This window comes from Kryptolebias marmoratus, linkage group LG18 (genome assembly GCF_001649575.2).
Source record: "Kryptolebias marmoratus isolate JLee-2015 linkage group LG18, ASM164957v2, whole genome shotgun sequence".
Classification (NCBI taxonomy): Eukaryota; Metazoa; Chordata; class Actinopteri; order Cyprinodontiformes; family Rivulidae; genus Kryptolebias; species Kryptolebias marmoratus.
The window spans coordinates 5,995,239-6,018,603 of record NC_051447.1 but is presented as its reverse complement, the minus strand read 5'-3'; the positions used below and the strand labels follow the sequence as shown (position 1 = coordinate 6,018,603).

General features: G+C 41.1%; 1 protein-coding gene across 5 annotated transcripts in view; it reads left to right on the top strand.

The window, feature by feature from the left end:
* Positions 1-23,365, top strand: part of celf2 (cugbp, Elav-like family member 2) — a 247,913-nt gene that overhangs the window by 61,866 nt on the left and 162,682 nt on the right. For 2 of the 5 annotated variants that reach the window (XM_037981130.1, XM_037981129.1), the window contains exon 1: positions 11,968-12,125. The exons of 1 other annotated variant lie outside the window; for it this stretch is intronic. In XM_037981130.1, the coding sequence (XP_037837058.1) occupies positions 12,007-12,125 (119 nt within the window). In that variant the 5' untranslated portion in view covers positions 11,968-12,006. Of the gene's footprint in view, positions 1-11,963; positions 12,126-23,365 lie in introns of those variants that run through there. 2 more of the 5 variants (XM_037981132.1, XM_037981131.1) reach the window with 2 other exon arrangements.

Below are 23,365 nucleotides of genomic sequence, written 5' to 3'. Positions count from 1 at the left end.
TTACCTATTTTAGTTGACATTTTGTGAACACTTAACTGTTTATAGTCATATTTTAGTTATATACATGATATATAATCTATGATTACTTGTGTTTGTTATTTTATTTGTACATATCCAAAAGTGAAAAAACAAAACAACTGGACTTCTATACTGTAGTTGAAGATGTTTCGCTCTCATCCAAGGAGCTTTCTCAATTCAGAAACTGGAGACTTTGGGGTTCCAAGCTTTTAAACTGCATGAGTTGCTCTGTTGTGTAAGATACATTTACATGCAGATTAATCTTACTCCCCTCCCTCCTGATGGTTGTTAGGGTCTTCGTTTGCCTGGCTCACTAACAGTTGCTTTGTTCAGATGAATGAAGGCGCTGATTGGAGTGAAACTGACTGGATATCAGGCTTAACGCATTATGTTTTTTTGAAAGCTGAAATCTGAGACCGCCTCCTCTTGTTAAAAGTTGATTTCTCTCGTTTGATATAGATGGCTTCCTTCACCCCTCCCTCAAACCATCTGTCTTCTCAGTCCAAAATATGGACATTTTGGTCCTCAAAAGAGTGTCCCTTATCCTTGGAGGTGTAGGTGAAGAGCTGCTCTCCTGTGTTGAGCCATGCATCTGTGGAGAAGCTGTTTGGTTTCTCCAATATAGATCTGAACATTCCTCGCTGCACTGAACTGCAGACACCACACGGCTCAGTTTGTGTTTGGGTGTTTTGTCCCTACAATGGACTAGCCTTTATCTGAGAGTCCAGTTTTAAATGCACCAATAAGCTGTTTGGAGAAAATCTTTGACTTCCTCAAATACTTACACCAGCAAGTAAAATTTGGCAAAGGAATAATTTGTTCCATTTTCGTCAAAAAGTTCTCTCTTTTGTAAAAAACGATATAAACCTTGTTTTAACTTTGCTCAACAGTCATTACCAAATACTGGTTATCATTCATTCATTTCAAGTTGTTTTATTGTAGAGTGAGGGTGTTGATGGCAGGATTGAGGTGGCACATTGGTCATTTGTGGCCTTATTTTACTTATGTGTAATGTAAAAAGTAAAAAAAATAAAAAAGGTGTTCACATGAAAGCTATGAATTTATTTTAGGTATAAGTTTTAAATAGGGACCATGAATGATTTCTCTGAATGAGCAAAATATTTGAACCCATTTCTGTCTTGCCTTCACCTGGAAATGGAGCCCTAAAATTGTATTTTTAGTTAAAAGGTTCCAGAGTGGAAAAAAATCCTGAATAGAATCCTTTGCGTTTCCAAAAAGCAGCTTTTAGAAAATGGCATGACAGCCCCACCTGTAACTTCACCTGTGACCCGATGGCGCCCTCTTCTCCTTGTTGTGTTTATAGTTTGTATCATTTGTGCTAGCTATATGTCCTTTCTCCACACCTTGTTTTTGCTATATTTTCATGGCAGTGTTACAGCGGCTTGGTATAGTTACTACAGCATTTTGGGTCGTTTTTCTGTGGATGAATACTTTTCTAGAAACAACAAATTATAAGGTTGTTTTTGGAAAACTGCAATTCTGTGTAGTCTAGACCTGAGATAGGTCCTCCTCTGAACTATTGTCAGCTTTCCTCCTCTGTATTAGAATTTCACCTTGATTCTCCAAACTGTCATCACTCTGACTGCTGTCATGTCAAACCTCTTCACTTCATAAAATCTAAGCTATCACTTTAATTATCTTTTGAGCTTTGATTTTCATTCCCTTACTGTTGCTGCTCGCTTGTACTTCAACCGAAATGTTTCCATTATAGTAATGAATCAAAATCAGACTAATTTTTGTGTTTATCAAGAAACACTTTAGTTGTTTTTAAGCCATTTCTCTGAGTAAAATAATTGTTCAATAAGAAGATTTGGATGTGAGAAGAATTTTTAAATTATTTTCCAGTTGCCTCAGCTCATTTGGATGCTTGTCTTGTGTGTGTGTGTTTATGCATGTGTGTGTGATATTGGGGGGAACTTGGTGTGACAGTCTTTTTTTTTTTTTTTCTTTGTTTTTGAGAGGCTCCAGATGGCTGAGAAACAGGTGAGCCAATTAGCAAGTCTCACCACACAGCAACATCATCACACCGATGGAGCACAACAGCAAAAAGAGAAAAAAAAGGAAGAAGAAAAAAAAGGAAACCCGCACGCAGACATTTTTCATGTTGCTGTAGTGCTAACATAACCACCATAATATTCTGATGTGTTTCTCAGTCCATCAATGTGCCGTCACTGATGTCGCTGTGGTTATTAAATTGATTTTACAATCCTCAACAATGTTGGGAATGATGACAAATGATCCTCTAATTTTAGCTCATTATCATGGCCTGCAACGTACAGCGCCGTGTGCCTGTAGTGTGACCCATTATGCATCTTTTATACGACCCAGAATACAGGCATAATGGGCAGAATTGAATTGATTTGCTTGTGTGTGTGTTCATTTATTTTCAAGGAGCCAAAAATATTTCAGCAAGCCCCGCTGATGTTCATTATAATTCTAATGAAGTCGAAATCATCACAAAAGAGGAGAGAGCAGCGGGGAGATGGCAAGTCAAAGCGCAACAACAACCTTTATCTGTGTCTCCTCCTTTATCCCTCTTTCCATCCTTCTTCTCCGTCTCATGTCATCTGCTGTGCTGTCGTTCAGAGCTGAATAACAGACATGGAAAACTAAGATTTTGCCGTTAATTAGCCCTCAGCCGCTGTGGTAAACAGTCACACCTGCCCCAAGGCGCTCCTCCCTAACCAGCCTGAGTGTGTGCATCATATGGATGTACAGATATGCATCCATATGATGCAACACACACACACACTTGCAAGGTGCTTATTATTTTGATGGCTCCTGTGTATTTGAGTACTTTTCTTTTTGTTAAGCGATAATTGAGCAGCCATGACTGCTGCTTTCCCACCTAATGGAAGGGGACAAATTAATCTCCCTCTGCTAATGTCTGCAAATGGAACAGGAACACTCCTGCCACCTCCACACTCTCACCCAACCCAACGGGGAGCGAGTGCATATGAGTCAGGGAGAAAAGGTGGAGGAGAATACAAAATTTTTGCAGAGCCTGACAATGGATTTGATGCCGCTCATTTGACTTAGGGAATCATTTCTAATTGGCGTTGTGGAGAAAATTAAAACCCTAAACAATCTTGTCTTTTGGTTTTTGAATTGGAAACAAATACGCTGTGTTGGTTTGGTTTTAAAGTTTTTTGCTGATAGAAATGTCTCCACTGAGGCACACCTCAGGTTTGTGACCCTTAAGTTTGAGTTTAGACTGATGTTAGCGGATGAAATTAGTATCATGTTTTATAAGGGAAAAGAATGCATGAATATATCCTTCCACAACCATTTGTTTTCATAAAGGTCTATTACACAGAAATGAAAAGGAGCATTCCTTGACGGGAATGCGTATTACCCCATACCTTGAATGCCAATAGTTTAAACAAAAATCTAATGCAATCTGTTAACCCTTGGAGTATGTTTTGGGGATGTGTCTCAGCTACTACCATGCTGATTTTAAGTACAATATCTGACAAAATAGCTGAGTAATAGCAAGTTTTGTGTTTGCTGGGGCCAATAAGCTGTAACAGCGATCTTGAATTGAGTTGCCTTCAAAACTTAATCTGTTGAATTGTAAATAGTTAAACTTTTCTGCTAACAATAGCTGAACTGAATCAGTTGTTTAGGTGATCAGGGGAGGTGTTTGAGGGTTCATAAAGTTTAGTCTAAATCAGCAACATCTTCATCAAGATTTTTAGCCCACAATACAGATCTGAGTCATTTAAGATAAAAGATCGGCCAATTATTGAGCATTTTTTTACAGCACAGACTTGCAGATTACATATAATAAGTAATTAAAGTAATTAAAATCCATCAATCATGTACTTGACACCTCTGTAACTGGTCATCTTGAGCGATACTGTAAATTCAGTCACTCGTATTGTAATCTTTACTTATTACATCACAGGCCTGTAAAAACATCTCTTCTCCTTAAAGTTCCATTCAAATTGTGTTGCTTAGCCATGATACCTTAGCTTACCTTAGCTTTGACTTTAACGGAGTGTTTAATCAGAAATGTAAAATCCAAATTGGTGACATTGAACGTAGCTATATAACTGCCACCACAAGAAATACAGGCGCTGCAAGTGGCTGGTGAACTGCTCTCATTTAGTATTTTAAAATGCTGTCATTCTGGAAACATGACATGCTGCATCAGTGTTTTGCATTTATCGTATTACGGCACATGAATATAAAACCGTAGACAAGAGATCAACAACAGATATCAAGAGTGGAACACAGTCATATAATTCACTTCCTTAATTAGGGCTTTGGCATCTTCTTGGGAAATCCTTAGTCTTAACCTAAAAGTTTACTGTTAAAAGTAAATCAGACCTGTGTGTTGTTTAAAGTTGGAATCTAATCAACACAACTGATAAGAAAAAAAAAAAAACTAAATAGACAAGATGTAAAAACCCAATGGAACATTTGTGTCCTTCACTGTGGTTACACTCTAGTTTCATTCCTATTCTATTCCTGGTTGCTTTCATGGTCAAAGATTACAAATTCAACTCATTAGCAATTTGTTTTATGACACCCAATGCAACAGAAGTAACTATTTCCATTCCCAACTTTCAAAACTGACCTGTGCTCCTTGACCTTTCATCTCTCAAGCAGCAGCAGTCCTCACGCAGGACGTTTGATTGCACCCGGGTGCACTCAGTTCACTTGCATTTTCCGTTGCACTACACAACTGAAACGCAGCAACTCAACATAATTAAACATCCATTATGATCAGCGCTATGTGATTACTGCCGGGACTCTGAGGATTCTTGGTAATAGAATGTGACATGACCTGACTGACAATAGGAAACCAGTTCACATGAACCCATGAGGAGCTCTGTTCAGTTACCTTTGAATGAGTTGGTAGGACTTTTGATGCATTCGTTGTGGGTTTAGAAACGCCAACTGATTGAAAATGTTGGGTTCATACAGAAACATTTTCTCTTTATGTGAGCATCAATAAAGAAGGTTGATTTAAAAGAAAAATAGATTGCCCAGTGAAAATATTGTACATTAAATGTGCAAAGACACGAGTGCCTGCACCAAGACACTCAAAGTTCAAGTGTTTGTAACAGTTGTCCTTCAGATATCAAAAATAGGTCTGTAAAACCCACGTGGCTCCAGTCTGTGTGCCGCTTGTGGATCTACATGATGTTTTGTAGAATAGAACGAGGTGAGAGCCTGGGTGAATGTCAACCTATTTTCTCATCTTAATAGCCCATGATCCTGAAGCTGTTCCTCCTCTTAAGCCTCTTTCCATGGACAACCTCCAGGGAAGAGTGTGTTGCTGCCACCGGAGAACAGAGGAGTTGATTACGCCACGGCGCCGGGGCTTTGTTCCTAAGCATATGCTCGTCCTTGGCTTCGGAGAGAGAAAAAGATAGATGAAGAAGCAGAAGAAGAGTCTTATCGCTCCCACGGGGTCTCCTTTCATCCCAGATTGTCTTGGTGACCTTCTGGCCCCGCCCGGTTCATCCCGACCCTCCGCTGCATCTCTTGTTTACTGTCCCATAATGACATCGTCAATGGCAACAATACGTCTGCTTATCGCAAGGTGTTCGCAGTCACAATGGATGAATGGCAGCGGAATGGAAAGGCAAATTTGTCCCGTTGTCATCTCTGAGTCTTTGGAGGCGCTCTCCTTCTTGGCCGTGTGTGCCGGTGAAAGATAAGATTAATTCTTCATATCACGGGGCTGATTGCGGAATCTTGTATCTAATGTAATTTTTATTTCTCATCCCTCATTTCTTTTTTCCCCTTTTACTTTCAAACTGCAGAGTCAAGATATTTTTTTTTAACTGTCTTTCTTTGAGTGTGTGTGTAGGTGGCAGGGGAGTGGGTGAATCTAAATAATTTAGCTGTTTTGGTGCATTTTCCTCCCCACTTCTATTTAAAGGGAGAGAAATGGAATGAAGACAGACAGGAGAGAAGGCAGATGAGTGTTTTGTTTTTTTTGTTTTTTTTTCTGAATGGGACCTACGTGAGCTGCATACAGAAAAGAAGAAGAAAAGCAAGTGAAGGATGTAAGGAAGGAGGCAAAGGGGTGGAGGGAGTGGAGCCTCGCTCAGCTCTTGGCTGGTGAAGGGCCTAAGAGGAGCCCGTAGACTTTGGTAATCCCTCTTTTATTAATGTGAAGCCAAGCTCAGCAGAATGCCGGCTCACAGACAGAACAGCGCTGCTCACTGTGTCCGGGCCTCGCTGTCTGTCTTTCCGATGCAGATCTGCTTTACTGGCATGACTGGCCAAGTCTACACCCTTCCCATTTGCCAGGCTAGTAAACCACCAGCCAATTAAAACAGTTTATTCTGTCCCCAGTCCCATGCATCTCTGCCTGGCAAGTGGACCTTTTTTTTTTTTTTTGATCCCACTCTGGTCTCTGCCTTTTTTTTTTTTTTTTTTTTGTGGCACAGAATGCATCCTGCGTCTTCGCCTCTACCATGCCCTGCACGTTACCATGACAACTACCCCCTCCTTGCATCACTCAGTGCCCCCTATGTAGCCAATGGGCATTGACCTTTCGCTGTCAGAGCGTGTTAGGGAGCAGGAGACACAAAGTGAGGGAGAGGGATGGGGAAAAGGAGAGAGAGCGTGAGCGGAGCGGGCGCTGGGCTGAAAACAACAAACACAACTAGGTCATTAAATTGTAAACACAATTCAAAACAGGCAGAGGCTGCTCGGTTTGAGCTGTGGCCTCAAGTTACTGCAGCGTCAGCGTCAGGCTGGGTGTTCCCCGTGAATGACAAGAACAAGATGCTCATTTTCAGTGAGGGGAGTGCTGTCATGAGTAAGGAAGAAGGCAGAGTGGCTCCTAAGTAATAAACATACAGTCACAGGTTTAAACTTAAGACTTAGCATTCCTTGAATAAATGCGTAATCCTCACCACCTTTCAGCAAGAGTTTTAGACACAAACCATGTTTTTTTTGAGAAAAGACAGTTGGTCATAGTAATGTGTAGTGTAGTAATTTTGGTGTTTGCTATCGTCAATTAGCTGTAGCAGCCATCTTGAATTAGATTGTCTCCAAAAGGTAATCAGTTGTAGATGTACATTAAGTGATTACTTCCTGAAAGTTTCACTAAGAACACTTGAGCACATGCATGATTCAAGTTTACAGCAGCGAAGATAATGGAGACAGATCCAAGCCTTCCGTGGGGCCCCTCGTTAGAGCCAATTAAAGGCTGTAACAGGATGGAATCACACTGAATAAATCAAGTCTGCCTTTCAACAGCTTTTCCACGTCATCGTAAAGAGTTCAGCACTTGTGTGACAAATGTCAGTCGGTGAATATAGTGTCCTTTGGCTTAGTACTCCAAAAAACAGTAATTTAAATACAACTCCTTTGGGTGCCACGTTTGAATGCACTGTGCCAATCAAATGCAGACCTTGGTTCAGACAAAAGTGCATAAAAATGTTATCCTTGAAGTGCTGCAAAGGCAGTGAATCTAAAATATGAACAGAGATGACTAAAAAAATTGACTTGATGCAAGCATGTAGGAATTTCACAATAAGCTGCTGAATGACTCAAACTAAATATGTTTAGTTATATGGTTGCTTCTGTATGCAACCACACAAACCACAAGAGTACTGGAGTTGTCAAACTGCCATATCTCATGAATGATAGACACATTTTAATGAAACTTTCCAAGTAATCATTGGGTGTACATCTACAACTGATGGGTTTGTGGAGTCAATCCAATTCAAGATGACTGCCACAGCTAACTGACCTTTGCCAACACAAAAATGGCTGTAGCTCAGTCGTTTGTCAGATATAAAGGGATGATGTAGTAGGCAAGAGTCATCCCTAACATATACACCAAGCAGTAACAAATCATGTGCCATCTTTGACTCAAAAGGCAGCGAGCATTACGTATCATTTCAAGAAATGTTACTTTCCTTTTAAATGTGTTTAATGTTTTTAAGCTAATTTGAAAAGCAGATGATTAAATGATAGATACATATTTCATGCTAATTAGTTTTAATTTGAACTAATTTGTCGTGTCAGGCTGAGAAATTTACACAGATAGTTTAGTTGTGTTCAACATCTCAACACAGTGTTGCATCACAAATGGCCTTTTTAAAGGTAGGTGTTCATTCAAACAAATGTCTGAACTATGAGGATCTTTAGTTTCTACTTTGTTGATGCACATGAAAGAGCAAAGTACAACTTTGAAAGACTTTTATTGGGGGTCTTTACCCCACTTCATGAGCTGGGAGTGGATGTGTTTTGCCTGTGGACGGTCAAGCATCTGGAGACAGTTGTTGTGAAGATGTTCACCCAAGTTGACAAGTTTATTTGCTGCTTGAGGAGAACTCTTGATGTCCAGAACAACCTGACAAGAATAGATGTCAGAAATCATACGTGTCAGCGTTGAAGACGTTTACGGTCCTGTCTGACATCGAAAAACTGAAGCAAAAAAAAAAAAACAAGAAGATGGAAACCAACTAAATGTGTCGCTTAAAGAAGTTCTTTAGGCAGATTAAGTCATTTCTTTACCATTTCTGTGTCTTTGAGGGAAACGAAGACATTGTGCATGCTTCATTCCATTCTCCAATCTGTGCTCCTGTCATGTTCTTTATGTTCTTCGCATTCAGCTGTCACTGTAACTAACAGTCAGCAACATACGATCAGTGGCTGCAGCATCTGTTAGATTTGGAAAAAGCACAAGATAATTTTGCCTGTTTAGCTCCATGACCAGTTTCATGCTGTCATTGTCCTCCACTTCTTCTTCTTCGTCTTCTTCTTTTTTGTCAATATTTGTTACGGCTGCACGCCTGCCATCATTGTCGGCTGTGACAGAAGTGCAGTGAGAGGCAGATTTGATTAGAATTACAAACAACAGAGGTGGAAATAGGTAATTAAGTTAGAACTTAGCGAAAGGGGCTTGTGCATTTTAATGCTGATGGCCCGTGCACTTCAGATGATTTAGGATTTCAATTGTTGTTTTTCAGGGAAATGCAGGTGTTTGGTGAAGACAGATGATTTTGCCCCGTATGCCAAACATTCTAATGAAGCTCACGTACGATCCATAATTTTAACTATTCCCCACCTGCCAGCCACACACGCGCAAACACAAACGGGCGGAGACGCCGTACCCACACACAGACGCACAATATGCGCTAATGAAGCTGTTCTCCGCTCTCCTCTCCTTTACGTTCCTGGCTCAGCGAAACATGCATAAATCATAATAAACAGAGATGAATTTTTAATCAGCAGCTCCCTGCTTGTGTCTTCAGCCCCAGCCTCCTATGGGGAGGAGAGGCTGTGATGTGCCAGGTATGTGGAGTCTGATGTGGCAGCTCCTCCTCTGGGAGGCCTGCTCGCCGAGGCATGCCTGTCTGGGCTGACTCCTGCTGGGTGCGATCCGCCGGACTGAGCCGAGTCTCTGGAGATCAGACTGGCCGTTTCTGCAGGGGCGGGCGGGGGGGATTCGAGTTCGGTTATGTTGGGACACTACATCAAGGTTTCCAAAGAAAAGAGGGTGAACACTCAGACCTGGATCTGATATAATTAAATGTGATCAGTTGTTTCTAGCATAAATATGCATAATACACTTTTAGAAATATTTTAACTGTGTACAAAATTGTAGTTCTATTGAGATTTGCCTTTTAACTGTGTATATTTGCAGACATTCTTGGGGCCTTTATGGACTGTTATCACGAGGCTTAGAATTATTTTACAGCATTCTTGTTTTCCTGAAGGTTTCTCCCATAAGAGCTTTTTCTCAGGAGGGTAAACAGCTTTGGTCCGGTGTTCCACCCTACATTTCTAGAAAGCTTATTGGAAACAGGATGAGTGCATTTCTGAAGCCTGTATCTCACTGGGTTGCAGCTGTCAACGACCAGTTGGGGACACAAAAAATGTGAGAAAATACGCAAATTTTCACTTTGAGTCACACTGATTTGGTATATACAACATGTTTAAGTACATAACTGCAGAAAGGTTGTGACATTTGACATTTGAAAATGTCTTAAATGTCATTTAATTAGGTTATATTTTATTTTTGGTCTCCAATTAGTTACAATTTGGTTTTGCTGTTTCACCAAACCCTTCCAAAGTTGTCTCACATCATTCACACTTTCTGACTCACAGAAATTAAATTGAGGGTTTGAGACGGGTTCCAGACGCCCTCAACAACTGACTTTTTTGAGGGTAAATTTGTTGCGCAAATTTTCAAGCATTCCAAATTGTGACACAAGAGCATGCCCCTGCGACTCACATGAGGAAGTTGAGAGCCCTTCCGAACTTTTTAAAATTCCCTGCTGAATATCATTCTCAATTTGTCACCAAGAGCTGCAGCCCAGTGATGTGCGAGCTTGAGAAATGGAATTCTAGTATTAACTGTTTCTCCAAACATTGGCTTAAACAATCATGTTTTGTTGAAAAGAAACCTTATTTGTTTCTTTGTTTTATGTTGGGTTTAAAGGTTTAACATGGACTTCCTGTGAAAACAAAAGTTAGAAAAAGGTGCCTGACTTAAGACAGACTTTAAACTGTTTATTGATTTGAAGTTGTATCTAATTTCACCAACTTTGAAGCACAGCCTGAATGGGTTTTTGTTGGATTTGTTTTGCAAAAATATTCTCAGTTGGTATATGATCTGATATCATACATCATGCAGTGAAATGGTACAATATGATCCGACTTTATGGGAAAATCGTTAAATAATTCTACCTCTGACTTCAGGTACAGTACCTTTTGTGATATGTCGTCTTTAAGATATTTATGCTCCTTTATAAATTTTCAGAAGCCAGAGCATGACCTACTTGGTGCTAATCTTGGCATTTTTATCATTTGCTAACAGGGCAGTTCAGATCTTTTGAAAGGGGGTACTGTGGAAAGGTTCTTAACGGTCAATATCCTACCTGTTGTCTATCTCTTTGACCAACCTCAGTTTGAAGAAATAGTTTAATACTAATGAGCTAATGGCAAGCCCAAACACGACTAAAGTTGATTGCTGTTGTCTTAAAACAACTCCAATCTCAAAAGTTTTAATTTTTTACACAAACACTTTTAGAAAACTTTGCATTACATGGTTATTTGCCTGGAAATTTATGGTTACTTTAAAACGCAAATGGGAGCAGCTGCAGTAATCTGTAGCCCTTCCTGTGAAGCCTGAGGGCACTTCCTGTTGGAATATTATTGCTGGAATAACCACGTAATACCGAATAAACAGTGGTGTCAAGGTTGATAAAGTACAGTTCACAGAAACTGTTAAAAAAAATGAGATTGGAGTTTTATTAGGGCGCCAGTCAACTTCTGTCTTGGCCCTGCACTGACTAGCTGTTAGCTGTTCCATCTGACCAGATGGAACAGCTAATCTGATCTTTCGCCAAACTGAGGCTCTTCGAAGAACTATCAACAACAAGTAAGATATTAAATGTTCATCAATAGTTCACCCCTTTTTGAAAAATCTGGACTACCCCATTAGATTCATGTTTATCAGGATGTACAGGATTAATGAAAGGATTGAAACACTGAGTCAGGGTTGGTTTGTTTTCTGCTCTGGCTCTCTGGACCGGGCATAGTTGTGCCAAAAGCGCAGACATGATGTGCAATAAATGTGAATAGCAGGCATTGTTGGCACGGCCGGACCGGGCCATGCCCAGCGGCCATGCAGGCAGTCCAGAGCTGGGCCGGGCCTCGCTTGTTCCAGAGCTGTAGTATTAGACTCAAATAGGCCCACAACATAACAACATGAGCTGAGCTGTCACAGGGGATTACTTCAGCAAGGCAAGCCAGCAGGGTCTCCACTGCTCTGCTGCTCTAACAGAGAGAGCAGGAGGGAGGTGGGGGATGGCGGGGTGTGTGGAGGGGGGCTTGTTTCTGCGTGAGAGAAAAGGGGAACAACGGCACAGGCTGAGAGGAACAAGGCGGGAGACAGAGAAGCTTGTCGAAAGCAGAGGACGGGTAGGAAAAAAAAAAAAAAAAGTCAAACCCAAGAAGAGAGCCTGAGAAGCTGCCCGTATAATGTTGGAGCATTCGTCCGAGCTGGGTTTTGTGGGGACTGTGCGCGGTGATGGCACTTGTGGCCCCCCTCCTGCAGCAACCGGTGCAGGATCCATAAGAACCGAAGAGCTGCTGCTGAGGTACAACAAACACACACACACACCAAAACACACACGTGAAGACCCATTTTCCTGACCCAGATGTTGTCTCCATGCCCCGTTATACTTCCAGCTAAACTGATGCCTTGTTGCTACTTTTAAGCGTCTTTTTTTTTTGGTTTGTTTGTTTGAAGGGCAGAAGAAGAGAAACAAAGTACAGCTGTACAGTCGCTGGCCTTCATTTTAGACGGTTTGAGCAGGTTTTATTGTGAGGCTTTCTACCTGGGCGCTCTGCCTCTGTGTGTTGCTGGCAGGAGGTTTCTCACTGCTTTTCTGCAGCCAGTCAAGCATAACATCCAGTTCTTTTACTTCTGTTTTTTTTTTTGTTTGTTTTTTGTTCTTTTTTTTTCATCTGTGCGTCTCTGTCTTCCTCTCTGTTCAACTCTCCTCCTGCTGTGTTTGCAGGATTGTGTCCGGGACAGGCAGTTAAAGCTGCAACAGAAAACAGTCTGCCACTCAGAGCTGTTTTTCTCTGCTTTTAATTGAATATCTGCCTTTTCAGTGTCATTCACCTTTGACTTCATTCACATTTCAGTTGTTTTTGTTTACATACAGTATTCATCAAACGCTTGCTGTGTTTGCCTTTCAGCTAATTTCCATTTTTGTATTATTCCTCCCACGTAAGCATGAATATGTATGAATTATATTCTTACTTTTTTCCTTGATGTGTCAAGTGCTGCAGCATCTCTTCGAGTCAGCGCCCATTTTTAAGTTTCTGCTAATAAAATTCTTCTCTCGTGAAGTTTTAAAGTCCTTAAAACAACATTTTCAGCCTTAGAATAACTTAATGGAAATGGAGTTCGTTGCCAAGGGGGGTGGGGGGTGGAAATCTTTGCAAACCAGATTTGTGCTCCGGTGTTGCTGTTTAATAGAAAGAGAGATGGAACACAGATTGATGGGAGGGCCTTGATATTAAGACCAAAGGCATCCACTCAACCGAAGCAGGATGTGACATTTTCCGAGCCACCTAGCAGAGCCTGCATCTGCCTTTTGTTATTTATTTTAGTTATTTATTCAAGTCTGCACAATTTCTTGCATGTATTAATCACAAATGGGAGGACGATGGCTGAGCAGGAGGTCATGGTTAAATAAATGTGTGTGTGTCCCCCCCTCCCCCGCATGGCTAAGTTTTGCGTAAAAATGAGGAAAAACGGGAGGAGGAGCAGTAGCAGGGGGGTGATGAGGAGCACTGACAGCAACGGGAAGGAGAAGGATAAGAGGCATCCCTGCTTTGAAACAGAACACGCAGAACAGAAATAGATACCCAGCTGCTTTTCATAATGTTGCGTTTTTCTTTTCAAAGTTCCCATTATTGGTGAATTTACCTGTGAAACTCCGCCCGTCACACTTTCGGTGAACTCCCCTCCTGTTGCATAAAAGATTAGAAGCGAGCTTCTGCTGCGCACCTGATCATGAAAAACAGTCATGCTGAGGTTGAGTTGTTTTGCAACGAGTCGACATATTTCATTGATGTTTGCAGGTAGTAATTTATTGCACCATAATTTACTGACTGCATCGGTGAATGCTTCATTGGGTGACAAATGAAACTGTGTTTTGAGGCATGCCCTTCATTTGCAATTTTCCCAATGAAAAATGTGGCTTTCTGCATTAAGCGGGTGTTTCGAGCGATGGAAGAGGGAGGGAATTTTTCCAGAGGTTTGCCTCAAGTGTGCAACGCTGCAAAAGGTACGCTGGTAGGCTGCATATGACAGGACAGATCGAAATGTTTTAAAGTCATCTTCAGGCACATTGGACAAGAAATAATCTTGATAGAGATGAAGTCCTTCTCACAGAATTGTCATCCTGTTTTTTAAACACCAGAGCAGGTTGACTTGCTGACCATGCAGATGATGAAGACAACCAATAATGATCCAAATATGCTAAATTGCTTTATAGCCTCAGGCCCTGAACCTAAACTCAGCTGTTACAATGCAATAGTACAGGGTACATGTGAAAACTATACAATACAAACAATACTAAATGATTGTATTGTGTTGTTTATATCCTAATGATACAATACTAGTAACATATGATACAAATGATGGAATATAAATGTTGCAAAATGGTACAGTGCATTTGAAAAACATTTCAGTTTACAAAAGCAGCCCCGTCTCCCCATGAAAATATTACCATTTTTATCAAACAAAGAAGTTTCAACAATTCCCAGCCAAAAGAGCTCAGTTCAACCCCACTTTGACATTTGTAAGAGATTTTAAGGCTCATCTGGAAATAACAACGTTTGCTTGGTGCCTAAATTTAACCACTGTTTTCCAAACAAAACAAATTGTAGGTAAAAATAAAACTAACCAAAAACAGCTAACTCTAGAGGGCAAACATGCTGTGACCACATCATGTCACAATAAGGATTTAATCATGTCTCTATGTAGGTGAGTTTAGAGCTCTTCAGTGGCAACAGTGAAGACTTGAAACAAGCAAGTAGAATAGTTGGCATCACTTAGCTATCTGTTGCTCAGTTACTTTCTCAAAAGTATTTCACATAAGTTAATAGCTTCATAACTCTCTAATATTTTCATTTCTTCTCTTCTGGAGAGACATTGTTTTTTTTCTTATCAGATTTCTTTACTTGTCAGTTATAGAGCCAGTGGAAATAGATGCGTCCTTGCTTTTTTAAAAGCTTCTGATACCTTAGCCTAGTCTACAAGCATTGATCATTTTAGCTTGGGCTGTAACGCATTTATACCTGTGTTACAGGCTGCAAGGGCAGTGAGTGCTTTACAGTAAAGGTCTGAGGTTCAGGTGCTACCGAGTCTTGCAGAAAGAAAAAAAAAAGTTTCCTACAGTTGTAAAGTTTCTGGAGAACTAAACTCAGAGTTTCTAGGCTTCAGCAATAATGAGTTGTGCCACTTTATGTTGAAGCAGTCTCCTGCGAGTCCCTTAACTTTATGACGCTGCAACATCTGGAGTACTCTTTCAAAGTCTGAACTTCCCAGTCGTTGTTATACTTCAAATCAAATGTGTTGAAGTGCTGAGTTAAAGTATGTCACTGTCTTGCTCCTTACAGACTGTTGGATGCCTGAAAGCAGAGAATTGTCTGGAGAATTCTGGCAAGAGCTCAAATAATCAGCCTATTTTTTTTGGTGTGTAAAAGTTTTCTTTTGTGAGTTCATATTAGCCCCTTGTTTTGTGCCACCCCTTCCATTTCTTCTTTTTCTCTGGCTGAGTTAAACCAAGCCACCCCCACCCCCCTACCCCCTACACCCACTGTCCCTAACTAATCCCAATCTAATAGTGTGGAGGATATTAGTCTCCTATTAGAGATGTTGCCATTGGTTTGGAATCACTGCCTCTCACTCCCATTTCTCCCAATGGGTCAGGGCAGTGGGCGTTAAAACACTCCTTCCCTCCCCTCCCCTCTGCCTCCCTCTAGCCCTCTTGTATCTGCTAAACCAGCTGTCAAAGCCTTGGTGAAGGGAGGGCAACATCGTCTCTGCTACAGCAATTTAATCTGCAGAGCACCTTTTCAATCAAGAGTGTCAGGTGGCGCCGCTCTCGTCGCCCTTCTGATACAATGCGTGGACACACTCTTGCAGGAAGTGAGGACGTGCCTTACCAGCTCCGGCGAAATGCTCTTGTGCACCAATCACCCAGATCAATACTGGCAATCAGACGGGTGACAATAGGGGTAGGTTAACTGGCCCCCTGATTCACACCCTGCTATCATCACCTTCTCAAAATCCCACAATCAAGAAGCAGGTGGGTGGAGGGCAGTTTGGAAGGTGCGGGGTGCAGATTTGAAAGCGCATGGGAGCTTGCATGTACATGAAATGTGTGAATATGTGTGTGAAATGAATTGAAATGGGTGTGAAAGTGCATCTACTTGCAGGCAGATGCACATGCCTTTGTATTTTTGGGGGAGTGTGTCTGTGTGCGTGCGTGAGTGTACCTCCACCGTGTGTGGCAGATGTGCTATATTCCTCCTTTTTTTTTTCCTGAGACTGTGTGCGTGAGCGCACATGCTGTACGTTTGTCCGTGAGTGTGTATGAGGTGTGTGTGTGTGTGTGTGTGTGTGTGTGTCGGTTGTTATCAGAATGACACCATCCTCCTCTCCCTCCTGCAGCCCCAGAGGATCAGTGGAGCTGCACCAGTTTCAAATGAAAATAAATGAGAGGCAGTGACCGCTACTGCCTGGGTCCCACTTTAATGAGGAAAAGGAGCAGTGGGGGGGCGAAGGGGTGTTGGTGGGATGGGGGGAGAGAATTGGAGAGCGAGGGAGAGATTGGTCCAAGTTGGCAGCGACAGGGCCGAGAGAGAAACGGATGAAGAAGAGGGTGGGAAGGAGTTGTGATGAATGGACGGCCTCTCTCTGTCACCGGTGCAATGCCCAATTACAGCCGGAGCACGCTCCGATGCACTGCAGGTGGAGCAGACACTGTTTTGAGTGGCTGGAGAATATCCCTCTATTATTTGCATTGAGAGGAGAAATCAGTGCTCAGTGTAAAACTTGGAGCAGCTTCGGGGGTTCACTGTGTAATTCAATCGGACACTTAATGTCACACACCGTTTGGAGGTCTGGACTAAACTAAACAAGTCTATTTTTAACCTGGACCTCTGAGGATTATGTGCTCCAGGAAGGATTGTTTTTCTGTTATTTCCCAGGCTTCTTTAACCATCTAAACAGTAATGAAACAAGCATTTGTTTTAGCTTGCCGCTACTTCAAACATAATCATAAAAACAATTTAAAGAATTACCTGCCTGATTCAAATGTTATGAACCCAATAGATTGATGTTACAGTCATGGGAAAAGAAAGTCCACCCTTATTCAAATCTTTGGGTTTTATGTATTGGGGGATAATAAAAAAAGGTCTGGTCTTTACCAAGTTCTAAAATCATTCAAATCTCACCTCAGGTGTAAAAAAAAAACCACAGCAGATTCTATCATGACATTATTTATGATGCAAAAATAGAAAAGTTGTGTGTGTGTGTTTTTTTTTTTTTGTTTGTTTAAAAAGTCCACCCCATTCAGCAGCTTGTAGAATTGTCTTTAGGAGAAATAACTTGAAGTATTTTTTTTCTGTAGGACTTTTTCAGTCTCTCACATGGTTGTGGAGGGATTTTGGTGCACTCCTATTACCAGTGTTGCTTTAGTTTAGTGAAGTTTGTATAAATTTGTTTTTGCTAAGCTCTCTTATAGCCCCCCAATCCCAGGTCCTGTGGCAGCAAGAAAGCCCAAATCATCACACTTTCACCTCTGTGTTTGACAGCTGGTATTAGATATTTGTGCTGGTTTGCTGCATTTGCATTGTGTTGTGCATTATGGCCAAACATCTCTACTTTGGACCCATCTGTTCAAACGACATGGTTCCAGAATTCTCGTGGTTCGTTAAGATACAGCTTCACAAGCCTAAATTATGCTGCCATGATCTTTTTAGAGAGAAGAGGGTTTTTTTTCCCTCAACCCTTCCAAACAACTCATACTTGTTCAGTTTTTTTCTAATTACACTGACATGAGCTTGACCCTTTAACCTGCTAACTGAGGTCTGTAGTATCTGAAATGGAACTCTTGGGCTTTTTGCAATTTTCTGAGCATTGCACAGTCTGACCTTGGGGTCAGTTTACCCCAAAGAACAATGTCTTGTTAAGCAGCCTGGATATAATTCTTTTTGTATGTCATCATTTTACCAGGTTTCTTGTATAGTCATTTTCATTAGATAAAATCTGCTCAAAATTCCACAAGAAATGTGTATGTTTTTCACAAGATCACTGAATTCTTAATTGGACTTGTTTCAAACCAGAGTTTTATGCTTTCCACTGTGTGTCACAAGATTGTTAGGTTTGCATAGGTTTATACTTTCTATCAGAATTATGTTTCTGCATTTTCATTGTACTTTGTTGCCCTTTGTTTTCAGTTTGATTGTTTACTTTTAGGTCAATACTAGGTTAACATTTGGAAATGATGGCAGACTCAGGTTACACACATTTATATTCCTATTAGATATAGAGAAGCACCTTTTGTTAATATCGATAGATGCTGAACTCGTCCACCAGATAGGATCACAAATTAGTTGTCAGATTTCAGTTCCACTGCACAATCAGGGCTTTGTTAATGTAACAACTGGTTTTAGAGGACGAAAAACTTGATCTTACTGGCAGGAGGTAATAAAGAGTTCACTTTTCTTCTAAATAAACCTCAATAAATACAAAAAAAACCCAACAAGCTCCAAATGGAAATTCATCTACAGAAACTGGTTCTTAAACTGTGACTAAAGGACCTGTTGCACTGTCTAAATTTGTTAAGGATTTTAAGATAAAAAAGACTGCAGAGTATTTAAAGATGAGGAGTAAAATAATGCATGAGCAACAGGTGTTGTAATCAGTGTTGTGGACCAGCACAAGGTAAAGCAGATGAGAACAAGGAGAACTGCAAAATTAGGACCAACTAACCAAAACAAATAGATCCAAACAAACCATGACACGTGGAAAAAACAACCAAAGGACAAAAGTCAAACCAAACACCACAAACCTTTACAACAGGCTATTTAAAACTTTGCAGTATTATCTGTAAAGAGCCATTACACTAAATCTGCCCCATTAACACATTTCTCATTGACAGGGACGTAGAAAGTCTCCTAAAAGGACTGTAGGTTTTAACCCGAAATAGCTCAGAAGTGTTTGAGCGTTACTGTAAGTTTCTACATCAGTGCCTCTGAGTTCTGTCCAGTCCTATGAACTATTAAAAGCGGCAGACAGCAGCAGAGTGTAGCCAGGAGGCCTCATCAGGGGCAGAGGACATCAAGCGCCTGTGTGTGTCTCCAGAGATTCACAGTGACCAACACATGTCATGTCCGGACCACCAGTGCAGGCCGTTAGTGTGTGAGGGTCAGTGAACAGGTCAAAAGGTATTTGTTCAACAGAGTTGGACTTTATCCCATTGTCCTGCCGTGCACAAAGTGGCTGTTTAAATATATATATATATAAAATTCTTTCTTAGTCTGATCTCAAACTGGAACTCAAACACATCATTCAACAAAATCAGCTCCTTATGCCGATATTATTAGCTCCTATCTCCTTTTATTATTAACTCTCCATTGGGTTTCAAAATAAATGGTTCATTTCCAAATGTCTGGTTACAATGGGAGATGTGACTTGTTCATCACCCTAGAATAACCTAAGAATCACCCTAAGAATAATTCATAGAAATTAATTATTCTTAATCACTATTTTCTCTCTATTTTCAAAGTAGTATAATAGTCGCATATTCATACTCTTATGTACTTATATTCAGTAGCAAGAAAAATCACAATGCAAAACATTTCAAGGCCTGGATGCCTGGTTGAACTTAAAAACAGAGTTTGTCATTAAAATAAAAATAACAAAGCTCTCAATTCATACTGCAGTTGTAAACTGACAGTTTTAATTTTTGCTCTGCTGTCATTTCAAGCAGGTAATATCTTTGAAAATCACCTGTTCAGCCCATGATTTACTGTGTGAAGGCGGTAACTCTAAAAGTAATTTTCAGCACTTTTGTTTTTCCAAGAAAAGCTTCCTAATAATATTATCCTGATGGACAATACCAGCTAATATTTTATCTTGATTCACAACACAGACCAAAAAGATTATCCACATTTTTCCCCCTTCAAAAGCCAGAAAACACATAGTTACAGACTATGAATGGGAATTACTGAATAGCTTTTTTTTTTTTTTAATTTTATAGCAGGGATTTAATGATTTGAGTAACTAAAAAAAACTTGATTGCAAAAACCCTCAGCGCAAATTCATTTAATCCAAGTGAGTGTGTACTGCTCGATGGTCACTGTGTTTTCACACAACATTCAGGCTCCATTATGAGTGATGGAAGAACAAACAAAGCAGAAAACTGAAGAAAAAAATATCCAAATAGCAAATGTTTGAGTTTACATTAAAGAGCAAAAAAAGTGTGCAGTGTGTTTCATAGCATAATTAACTAATTTTTGCCATAAAATCTAACATAATCAACATATTGTTCACTGCAAGTCACATTTCTAATTCTGGATTTTAATTTTTATCATTTGCAGCGACCCATTTGGCCCCTTCTTTAAGCTTTTTGGAGTTGCCACGCTGGAGCCCTTCTTGCTTAATCTGTTTGAATGATTTCCACTTGAAAATCAAGTGGAAGTGATTTCTACCTTGAACGACTTGACTTTTCAAGTCATTCAAGCAGCCCTCGTCATGGAGTCGGGGCTTTTTGCCATTCAGTATACGTACTCTGAGTACAAGTCATGTCCAAAAATAACACATGGATTCCCTTAATTAGCAAAAACAGTGACGTCATAAGCCTGTAAATGGCGTGTTTTCAAATACTGCTGGATGCTTCACTGGAAATCCGCTCTTTATTCAGGGGAAAGGAAGGCTCTGAACTGATCCATCAGTCCAACCACACTGCATTTGAGTTGTCAGATTTTGTGCAAACCAGGTCAGCGAGCATTTATAGTAGAGGCTGCAGCCCCACAGGTAGAGCAGGGATCCATGTTAACTGGAACGCGATGTCCTGACCAGAGTCGAGCCGGGGCCAATAACAAACCGAGGCAGAAGGTAGTATTGAGTGACGGGCGGAGACGGATGGAGGCATGAAAACAGAGGAGAGGAGGCGGCCCGGAGAAAATATGGAATGAGATCTGGAGATTGAACAGTGAGTGGCTGCGGGAGTGATGGAGGGAGTGTTGGAAAGAGATGTCAGGGAGTATCCATCCACTTTCTCTCTGTTTTTATTTGGTTTCCTGTCTGCAGTTGTGCATTTGAAGGAATGGGGAAGGAGTAAAGGGACCAGACAAGACTGGGATGCCGAGAGCATCCTTAATGCACACATGTATGCAGCAGATTGTTGGGTGCACACAGGCTTCGGTGAGGGTGAACGGTAGCAGTCAGAGTCTGTCTGGATTGGACTCCTCACATGTCCACTTAGGCTCAAACGCAGCTGCTTGCTTTAATGAATTATTCATGAAGCTTTCATTAAATATTCACATGTGAAAAGCCAGCCCATCAGATACACGCAGTCTTTTTCTCCGAGATGCAAAGACGAGCCGGGATGATAGTTTTTAGGTTCTGATTGACAACAAAGTGGCTCCTTTGTTTTTATTTATTTTGTTTTTGTTTTGTGGTTTGCTGTGTGAAACCAGCTATTTCTGATCCAGCCTCATTGTTTCTTCCTTTTATCTCGCCTAACCTCATATTCTCCTCCTCCGCCTTCTCCTCTCCTCCTTCATAAGTGATCGATTTGTATTGTTCAGACAGCTGAGGCCCCCACCATCACCACCACCGCCTCCCCCCACCCTGGGCCCAAGGTGAGAGAAATGTAGGGAGGAGAAAAGATAGAAATAACTAGACGGAGGGAAAAAGGCGAGAACGAAGCGGTGGCAGTGGCAGACCTTGCCACGAGCGGGATCTAGGAGAACACGGGGCCCCGGGGTGAGGAGATGGAGTGATAGCGGAGGCAAAGGGTTAAAGCAGGAGAAGAGAACAACAGCAGCAGCAGGGAGAAAATAAAGGACACCACTGTGTAGGAAATGTTCACTACAGCTGACCACTGGCCCTGAGTAAAATACAGACTCAAGGATGCTTTTATGGTGTCAACACTCTTAGACTTGAGGAAAAAAGCTGCCTTCTCTTTGTTCTTTCAGTTTTATATTATGGTAGCTTGTTTTATTGGTAGAAAAGGGCATTTAAAATGTACACATTGTCTATATTTAGACTAAACAAATCATATTTTGTGCAAGGTTTGCCAACAAAACTAGCATATTAAAACCAATAATTCTTTTTTTCTACAAGCAGGTTTCACATGAGCACGTCGAAAATCGAGAACGATCAGGTTCTAATAATGGGAGGGGTTCCGCGCTGGAGGGGTTTAGAACCGAAGCAAATGAGGAAATTTGATTGCGTGATTGTTTACCAGACGCACATGAGAGCGTGCGTTCCTGTCTTCTCACCGTCATACCTGATGCACTAACGGGGGAGCAGCTGAAAGTGCATCGTCATCTGCACGCAGTTACCCAGGTGTTCGGATTCAACACAGAGGAACACACACGTAGTTATTATATCATACCTCCTATATTCCTTGTGTTGCTGTTAGGACTGCAGTTGAGCATAACTACACTGTAGGGATCAGGAATCTGTGTGAAAATACCACAATAAAACAAAACCACCTTTAAAATCCTGTCTTTACAGCTCTGTTCATAGCAGCCACTTTCAGGAAGAAAGGCCCCTACCATACAAGCTTTGACACCAGATAAACTCATTAGCTTTTTGTCCTGTTAGGTGGCCGGTGAGTTGAAGCAAAGACCTAAACGCAGGCAGCTTAGTGGCAGGAAGATGAAGAACAAAACCCGATAATTTAAATAACAAAACCGGCAGAATCAGGCAAGAATCCGAGTCACAAGAACTACCAGGTTGATCTGATGAAGACTTGAGGAGCACCAGGGAGTGTGTGCTTAAGGAGAGGTGATTACTGAATGACGAGAAGTGTGCTGATTACTGACAGAATGCAGGTAAGCTCTAAGGAGCCGGACTTCTAGTGGCAACGATCAAAACCCAGCAACATGACGAAACAACCAGAATACCAGAACTCATGCTTATCCAAGAAAAAACAAAATGAAAAAATCAAATGTAAACAGACTGACTGCATGCCGCATGATACAAAAGGGTAAGTGGAGCTCAGTTTGGAAGCTGGATAATCTTTTTGGATGTTTAGGTTGCAAATCTGAATGAGCAGTCAATCAAGAGTTACTCAGAGAGATACTCATCATGACATAGCTGTATTAGTCTAAAAGGGCCGTTTACTTAAATTACATAAAGCCTGTGTTATCAGTTTGTTTAAATAGGTTTCTCCAGATTTATTTGCACCGAGAACACACTGTCAAGAGATTTTATAAAAGGATTGTTTCTTTGCTGAAGAGTAATTTCCGTGTGTTGACAGGAAGATTTGTGGACTATCCAACCTAACCCTTCCTGACAGGTAAATGACTGTTTTAAGATGTAATTTGCTTTGGGCACTATCAAAAGACCTCCAGGGCGAAAAGACGCAGAGATATAAGAGCACATATTCCATTATATTATCTCGAGTGATGCTTTTGTCATCTGAAACAACTTTCACAAGCATCAATTCAAGCCCGAACATCAAAGCCTGCTGTTGTGATGCAGCAGTAGGTTATATAATGTCCTCCTCGGCCCTCGTTCTGAGAAGAGTCGAGTGCGGTGAAACATACAGCGTCCCCCCCCCCCCCCCCCCCC